An 8,935-nucleotide genomic window follows, 5' to 3' on the forward strand; every position below is an offset into this window, starting at 1 on the left:
AAGATACCTATTTAATACACTATTGTAAAGATGTAAATTAATGTAAAAGTCCATGGCTAACAAAATATCAAATTTTTAAATGACAGGATTCTACCTTACACTTAACATAGCTCACCTCAATTGCTTAACTGTAATCTCTTGAGTTTTGGGCACATCCTTAAATTTTGCTCCAGAGGTGAGTCCCTTAACCACTTTATCCTAGTCCAGACTTCAGTTCTAAACACTTTCGTATGTGGACCTCCCTTTAGATTTAAAATCCATTGTACCAGCACTTTCCCTCTGGACAGCCTCTGTTAGTACAAACCTCATGCGGGGTCCCACTGAATTCTTGGTGGACTCCCACCAAGTGGGATAAGGGTTATTTATCGGGTGTCCCTACCTTCGGGCACCTCCAGCTCTTCCAGCTCCCAGTTTTGATGCTACTCTCTACTTGCAGGGGACAGGCAATTTTGGCAACTTCCTTGTGCCAGGGCCACAGTTCTGCTTTGGCGGAAAGTACCCAAAATCAGAAAACATCTTCATTCTTTTCTACTTTCTGAATGAGCGCTCTGCACTTAGTTCGTCTCCATCTTCCTGACAGAGTTAGAATGGAAAGACGAGCCTACACGCAATCAGGTCTCAAAGGCACTCCCCTGCCTGCCCTGCCCCGGGAAGAAGTAAAAGTGGACGTTTCGGAGGCTGTGGAGAAAGCAACTGCGGTGGTTTTCGTCTGTCATTACAACATAAGTGGGGGAAAATGATCAAGACAAGTCGGGCTTTCTGGCCGGTTTAATGCTTGAACACTTTGCGTTTTCTAAGTCCGCGTGCTCCTATACCCCAACAGCGGTCGGAGCTGGGAGCGAAGAGGGCTTCAGGCAAGTCCGTGCACCACGCCCCCTAGGCTGGTCACCTCCCCTTATTGGCTTGATAGCCTGTCACTCCAATCTGGCTCCCACTCCAGCTAACCACTCACGTAGTTCGGTTGCGTCTTGGTGTGTTTAATGTTGCCAATAACGAGAGATTTTTTTTGGGGAGGGGGGAGGCGAGTACAGGTCGTGCTGCAATTAGTTCATTGAAAACTCAGTTGCTCTCGGAGCGGAGGAGCAGACTGCTCTCAGCTTTTCTTCTGCTCACTGGTAAAATCTTCTGTGGAGAGCTGCAACAATGCCCAAAAGAAAGGTAAGTGAAATGGAAAGATATAAGGGGGATTGACTACTGAAATATATATTTCCTAACCGGCAGAGATTTTTTTAAAAGCATTTTGACTTCTAGTTCGATTTTGTGATGTGCGGAATGGAAGGGGAGGGAAGGGCAAAGAACGGTCAGTGTAAGGTTTAGGATGGTCTCGCATGCAACTAGTAGTTCACTTTTGACTTGTTTTGTTTAAGGCAAAGAATCGCTTATGAGGTGTCTCCATGCTGAATTACAAACAGCCATAGCGCTGTGCTGTCGCTTCCTACCCCACCCCCCTTCCTCCGCTTACCCTATTGGAGAACACTTCTCCCAACCGCACTTCCAGGCACCAGTTTCCTCCTCAGCCTCCGGCTTTTCTCCGGGAACCGTCCCGTTTGGGAGTACGAAAGCCGTGGCTTTCTCCCATATTTGCCTTTGTTCTTCCCGTTTTCTTTTTCCTTTTTTCCCCTTCCCTCCTCCACTTCTTGTCATGCCAGATGGCTATGCAATGGTAATCCTGTGCCATTAGGCGGCGCAGACTTCAAACTGTCCTAGAGAAGGGAGAGATTCACCGCTGTAATTAACAACTTTAGGGCTGAGAGCGCTGGGGCTCTCCAAGCTCTCTGCCTAAAGGTGGAAAGAAACAAGAACTAAACTACAAAAAGTATTGTTCGTTTTGGCATAGCGACATGCAGAATTGATCTGAGCTCCTCAAGGGCTACAGGTCTCCTGAAAACCCTCACTTCTAAATTCGTGGCTCCCCTCTTGGACAGGAAATAAATTCACGCTCGGTGTTTGTTTTGGGAGGAAGGGTCCCTTAGAAGTGAAGTCGAACGCAGTTTCATGCTTGATAAAATTGTAAAACACTGCTAATGTAAGGCATTATGATTGTTTTGATATGATTCTCATTTATCTGTCCACCTTCCCTATTTCTATAGCATAGGAATAAGATTGAAATTCCCCGGGGCTCTGGGGCTGTGCTATGAATCCTGCAATGGTTTCATAATTCCCAGGCTAGAGCGCTGCTCAGACACGGGAAGCAATGGTTTCTAATCACCATCCCCCTTTCTGAGATTCCCGCCGTTGCACTTTTCTAGGCTTGTGCAATGTGTCTTGCTATTTTGCAGAGCTGACAGCAACCTTGTAGCAGGTAGTGGCGGGAAGTTTTAAAAATGCGGCTGGCTCCTCAGAATAACGCATTGACGTTGTAACAAAGAGATCCCCCCCTTCAGAGCATTGTGGGGGTTGTAGTTCCTGTGTTAAGAACTTGGAGGGTAGAATAGTCCAGAGTAATTAGAGAGGTTCAGATAAATACAATTGCATCTCAAACATAAGGCAAGACAGGGAAATGGCATGAAGCCCCGCCTTCATTCTGCCCGCCCCCACAGTTTTCTTTGGGGCTTTAGCACTAGCAACAACAGGTGGATTTTAAAATTTAAAAGGTTTGTTTTTTTTAGGAGATGCAATGTACACAAAAGGATGAAATCGATTATCATTTGTGTAAACTTAATGTCTTGTGAATACATTTGCATCTTGGTGCACATTTGCACAGTAGTAGTGGTATGTAGCATGCTGCTAGGAAATAACGCGCAGCTACTTGAACGGGAATCTGGGAAAAAGTCCTACACGGTTATGTTGCAACTGTAATCCATAGGCATTATTTTGTCATCTATATGTTTATATCGATGACCTTATTTCTGTATGGTTTTCTCCTCTTTATAGGCTGCAGGTCAAGGTGATATGAAGCAGGAGGTGAGTTTCTTTAGTTTTAGAATCTGTCCAAAAATACACTCCTTTTTAAAACTTGAAGCTCATAAAAGCAGCTAAAATATAGATGCTGGTTAGTATATTTCATCACTTGAGTACCAATGTATATGTCAGTGAGCTCTCTCAAAAATATAGTATGTATTGAAAACTCCAAACTTCTTGGAATTTAGGACCTTATTGTTCTTGTTAAGATCTGGAGGGAGCTTCTTCCTTTTAAGCAAAAGAATTGCTTTGTCAGTTTACAAGAAGGGGCTATATTGTCATTTCTAAATATGTTCCTTGTTACTAGTGATTTTGTTCATTTAGTCTAGCAATTGAAGTTTAATTTTGGATTTTTTTCTTAGTTATATGAAGAGTCTAGAGGAGGGAGAAATAAAAACTTTTCTAGTATGATCAAGTATGTTCATAACATACTTTTCTAGTATGTACAAACTTTATAATCAAGTTTGTAATTGCTTCTGTAGTGAAAATATTTATGTAGTGTTACACTAAGTATTTCACTGAAATATAAACAATTCTAATATCGTGTATCCATAAATCTCTGAACTGATATATTTTTTTTCCACACTTAGCCAAGGAGAAGATCAGCCAGACTGTCTGCTGTAAGTAGTCTTTTCAAAAATCTGCCTAGGTATTGTACAATATGATTTTAAAATTCAGGTAATCCTGGACAATACTATATTTACAAGATTTGTTTGTAAGGAAAAACTCTCACATGAAAGAAATGTTTTCCTGGTGTTCAGCTTGAACTATACCTACCCATCTATTTTAATTAAGAGGTTGATTGTTGTTAGTGATCTTTAATTCTGACTTCTTCCTTCCCCCCCCAACTTGATTCATGTTTTTCTGTTTGTTTGTTTATTCATTTTTTGTTTTGTTTTTTAATGCAGATGCCTGTGCCCATTATACCAGAGTTGAAGCCCAAAAGATCAACTCCAAGAGTAAATATTCAACATGCAATGTTGAGAAAAAATCGCTTTTATTCAAAAATATTTTTTTGGAAAAGCATACAGTTGATCATTTTTTAAATTTTCTGTTCACTTAGTAATATATTACATTATACCATTTGGTACATGTAATCTCTTTGAGTAAGGGAATATTTATTCATGTTCTGTGATTGTCCACTGTATTTTGGCCTTTTCATTAGGAAGAGACAAAACAAAGTTTTAATTGGATAGATCTGTAAGATGTACATGCCTTTGACATCATATATTCACAATACCCATATTCCTAAAAAAACAAAAGGTGTAAACTGTAGTAACCAAAGAAATACTTTTAATAATTGTAATAACTAACATATTTGATACTTTACAATTTGCAAAGTGCTTTCACATATATTATTTTTAAATGGACTCAATTGATTTCATATCAGCTTCTATGTTCTGATGTGGCTAAAGACATTGGAAATAGAAAGAACCTTGATATTAAGTTCATTTTTATACTTTTTATTTATCTATCTGCAAATGTGTGAATATAATTCAATTTCATTTTAAGTGCTTGATTGAGGTATGATTTATGTTTTCAGGATTGATTGAATTATTAAAATCATAAAAGTTTAAAGCTATGAGAATATTAGAGTCATGTAATCCCATTGTTCTGTGGTTGAAGAAAGTGCATTACAGTCTTATTTGTAAAATGCTTTGAAATTCTTGATTAAAAGATACTGGTAAAACTAGGGTAAGTGAAGTCTTAATAATAAGAGTAAGTAAAAATAGAAGAGAAAGTTTATTTTTTTCTCTATTTCACATTTCAAGGTCACTAATGTATAAAATTAGGTACTCAATTTATAGATTATAAAAATAGTAAACACTTTGTTTCCTTTAAAAATAGAAGATATTGCTAGAATAAAATGGACAGTATATAATCATTGAGTTCAAAATACTACATACATATCTAGCCCTGGCTGATGCGTCTCAGTGGATTGAGCACTGGACTGGGAACCAAAGGGTAGACAGTTTGATTCCCAATCAGGGCACATGCTTGCTGGCCAGGTCCCCAGTGGAGGGCACATGAAAGGCAATGACACAGTGATGTTTCTCTCCTTCTTTCCTCCTTTCTCCTCTGTCTAAAAATAAATAAATAAAATCTTTTAAAAAATAATAAAATACTACCTGTCTATATTGCATTTAACAGTTTCTAAAGCAGTTTCACATATATTTTATCATTTGATCCTTATAACATCCCTATGACATAGATGGCATTACTTTATTTTATATATGAATGAATAAGCTCAAAGGGATTTATGCTTTTGCTCAAGATCACATAAGTAAGTAGCAGATGCAAATTTCACAGATTTTCTGGCCCCTTAACCCAGTGCTCTTTCTACTACATATGTACTTAGGCAAAAAGCTTTCTTGATAAAAACAATCATGATTCAAGTCATTCTAAAACTTGTAGACACATAGATTTAATCAACTATGCCCCCAAGTGATCTCTTTTGAAATATATGTAAATTGATAATCTCTCTAGTATTTCTCTTAATTATTACAAATGAAGGATTTGTAATCAGCAAAACCCTGTTGCTAATTATTAGACATGACAGAGATAATAAACTAGCCCCTCTAGTCAAAGGCAGTTAATTTATCAGTCTAACCTAATGCTGGCAGTTGGCTGAGTGGCCACTGCTCAGCATTCTAACTTGTTGCTCATCTAAAAGAAAATTTGTTTGATTTGTATCAGGATATTATTCATTTTTAATATATATGGAGAGATTTATTTATTTTTAATTTAATCTTAGTTTTTCAATTATAGTTGAAATACAATATTATATTAGTTTCAGGTATACAGCATAGTAGTTAAAGACATTTATATAATTTATGAACTTAAGTCTAGTACCCCCCACTGCAGCATACATAGTTATTACAATATTATTGACTATATTCTCTATGCTGTACTTTATATTCCATTAATGTTTTGTAACTGTCATTTTGTACTTCTTAATCCCTTCACCTTTTTCACCCAGCACCCTCAAACCCCTCTCTTTTAATACTATATCAGTTTACAATGAAAGTGAAGGTCTCTAGTGATAATTCTGTTGATATAAAGTTTTTACAGGTAGTTTAAAGCTTTTTCATAGATTATTACAACATCTGGTAAAATATCTTGGGGAATTTAATAAATACACCAGTTAAATTGTCTGTTTATTTTTATTATTTTGTGTTGCTGGACAGAAAGTGAAAAAAGATGATATGATGGAAACTGCAACTACAAGTCCCCAAAACATAGCTGAAACCAAGCAAGAAGAAGTTGTTAAACAACACAGCAACGAAAACGCTGAAAATGGAGGAGCCAAAATTATGGAGGTATTTACAATATTAACAGATTTGTCCATTTGAAAGTTAACAATTGGTGCAACTGGATGAAATCTTACTTTCCTTGTAGTTTAAAAGTTGAGACACATTAATTTAGTAGTGGTTCTATAATGTCTTAATATTTTCAGGCTGCTATAACAAAATACCACACATTGGGTGGTTTACAAACAACAGAAATTTATTTCTCAGTCTAGAGGCTTGGAAGTTCAAGATGAAGGCTACAGTATGTTTGGTGTCTGGTGAGGACCTGCTTCCTGATTTATAGATGGCAGTCCTCTGCATCCTGACATGATAGAAGGGCCAGAGAGCTCTGTCCTTTGTAGACACTAATTCCATTCATGACAGCTAACTCATAACCTAAACACCTCCCAAAAGACCTACCTCCAAACACTACCACATGGGGGATTAGGTTTCATCATATTAATTGGGGAGGACACAAACATTCAATCTATGACATATAATATAATGGTATCTAAAGGGAAAATTTAAAAATGAAAATTAATTTAAATAGGAGATTTACATGTGTGGGTATTGGGAGCAGTGGCTTAGTATTGCTATTAATAGAACAATGCCAGTGATAATGATTTAGTAATATAATGACTTTCTTATTAAATATAGACTAATTATCTATTCCTTTTGTCAGGACATGAGTTATTTGTAAATCCTTTTCCCAGATCATGATTATTTGCCTCCCCTGCAGATTGCAGAACAAAACATTATGTAAATGTTTCCAATAGGTCTTGCTTTGCATATGTAATGCATACCACACTTTTAGGTTTTATAGTAAAACACTGAAAATGGGATAAAGTGTCAAATCTACAAACTAAACCTGTGCATGTAGGGAAAATCTTTTTCTAAGTGATCCTATGATATATGGTAAAAACATTTCAAGTAACTTTTTACAAAAAACTTAAATCTTACCATTATAAAAACAAAACATAATATTTCTTCAAGGAAGGCAGTTTTTTTATATGTATGCTACTCATTGAGAATTGCTGATATAGAATATGTCATTTTTTTCTGTACTTACTCTTTTTTCATATTTTTATAAAGATTACTTACATGAATTAAGTTTCCCTGAAGTTATTGTGCAAATGTCTGTTTGTGTGGAGGTATTTTAATTAATCCTATTTCTTAGAATGTTTTCCTTGTGATGTGGTATTTAGGAGGCCTTTTCCACAAAAAGTTACTTTTTTGTAAATGATATGTTATTATTTTCATAAAATATATATAATCTTCTCTAAATATTTAGGGGGGTTCTGAATTTAAAAATACAATTGTGATTTTTCCCCTCTACATATAGGCTCCTGCTCTTAAAACAGAATTTGAGGAAATGAAAGAAGAAAAAATTGATGTTGAAGAAGAAGGAGGAGAAAAGGGACAAGCAGTGGCATCGGAAGAAAAGAAAAATGAAAAAGAAGATCAGAAAGGAGATGGAGAAGAACAGAAAGGAGAAGATGGAAAAGAAGACAAAGATGGAAATGAGGGAAAAGGTGAAAAAGAGGATGAAGATGGAAAGAAGAAAGAAGGAGATGGAAAAGAGGAAGAAGACCAAAAAGAGGGTGAAGATGGAGAAGGGAAAGGAGATGAAAAAGAAGGTGAAGATGAAAAGGGGAAAGGAAAAGATGGCAAAGAATCTGGGGATGAAAAAGATAAAGGAGAAGATGAAAAACAAGGAGAAGACAGAAAAGAGGAAGGTGATGGAAAAGATGATGAAGATGAAAAAGATGATGAAGATGGAAAAGAGGATGAAGATGGAGAGGATGACAATACAAAGGATGAAGACAAAAAAGATGATGAAGATGGAAATGAGATAGATGGAAAAGAGAAAGGAGAAGTTGGAAAAGATGACAAAGATGGAAAAGAGGAAGAAGGAAAAGAGGAGGAAGGTGGAAAAGGAGATGGAAAAGATGGAAGGCATGGAAAGGAAAATGAAAATAAGGCTGAAGTTGGAAAAGAAGAGGTCAAAAAAGAAGATGGAGAGAAAGAAGACCCTCAGAGTATTATTTAAAGCTGCCCTACGTAGTTTCATAATTTGGTAATATGTGCCTACATGTTGTAATGTTAATAGAGGTAAATATTTTTATCAAATGTTTTATAAGCAGTTTTTCTTTAGCATTAACTAAATTTCATTATACCTTCACACTGATCATTAGCCATTTCCTAACATGAAGCCTTTGTAAGTTTTGTGATTATAATAGTGGAATATTTAGAAAAAAACACACTTTCAGCTTTGTCAGTAAATTTCCTTTTGTGTAAGTTATGTGTTCAATCTTTGAACCTTAATTTTACTCCTGTATGTGATAATTTCATTATGTGCAGAGATCTGAAAAGGAAAAATTGTGTGTGGTTCTCTAGGTTGCTTTTATAAAGGTGAAATATTTTCATGTAATGCCAAGGAGTTAGAATTATCTTTTTCAACTGTGACTTGTTCATTACAGAAGGGCAGTTCTCATTATATATGTATCCACAAAATTTTACTGCTTATCTTAATAAAAATTCTGTGCAAAGATGATTGTAGTTTGTTATATGTCCAAAATATAGTTAATAAGATATTATGATGCTTGATATCTTTCTATTGTGATGTTCATGAAATCATCTAAAGTTTTGTTTGCACTTAGATAAAATTAACAACAAAATTCATTATTTTCATTATTTCAAAGTGTACAAATCAGTGGTTTTAAGTATATTCACAGTATTGTACA

General features: G+C 35.8%; 1 protein-coding gene across 2 annotated transcripts; it reads left to right on the forward strand.

Moving 5' to 3' along the window:
* The first annotated feature begins 957 nt into the window (after positions 1–957).
* HMGN5 (high mobility group nucleosome binding domain 5) lies at positions 958–8,732 on the forward strand. 2 transcript variants are annotated; one of them, XM_045183815.3, is made up of 6 exons: positions 958–1,158; positions 2,875–2,904; positions 3,492–3,521; positions 3,810–3,860; positions 6,090–6,221; positions 7,534–8,732. In XM_045183815.3, the coding sequence occupies exons 1-6, from the start codon at positions 1,144–1,146 to the stop codon at positions 8,239–8,241; spliced, it is 966 nt and encodes a 321-aa protein (XP_045039750.1). In that variant the 5' UTR covers positions 958–1,143; the 3' UTR covers positions 8,242–8,732. The 2 variants fall into 2 exon arrangements, with proteins under 2 accessions (XP_045039750.1, XP_045039751.1); XM_045183816.2 differs by lacking the exon at positions 3,810–3,860.
* Positions 8,733–8,935: the final 203 nt, after the last annotated feature.

Source organism: Desmodus rotundus, chromosome X (genome assembly GCF_022682495.2).
Source record: "Desmodus rotundus isolate HL8 chromosome X, HLdesRot8A.1, whole genome shotgun sequence".
Lineage (NCBI taxonomy): Eukaryota > Metazoa > Chordata > Mammalia > Chiroptera > Phyllostomidae > Desmodus > Desmodus rotundus.

What these genes read in the sequence shown, in the direction of transcription:
- HMGN5 (XM_045183815.3), top strand. An exon ending in AAGGTGATATGAAGCAGGAG is followed by an intron (nt 2,905 to 3,491) that starts GTGAGTTTCTTT and finishes TTCCACACTTAG; the next exon opens with CCAAGGAGAAGATCAGCCAG. An exon ending in GAGGAGCCAAAATTATGGAG is followed by an intron (nt 6,222 to 7,533) that starts GTATTTACAATA and finishes CTCTACATATAG; the next exon opens with GCTCCTGCTCTTAAAACAGA.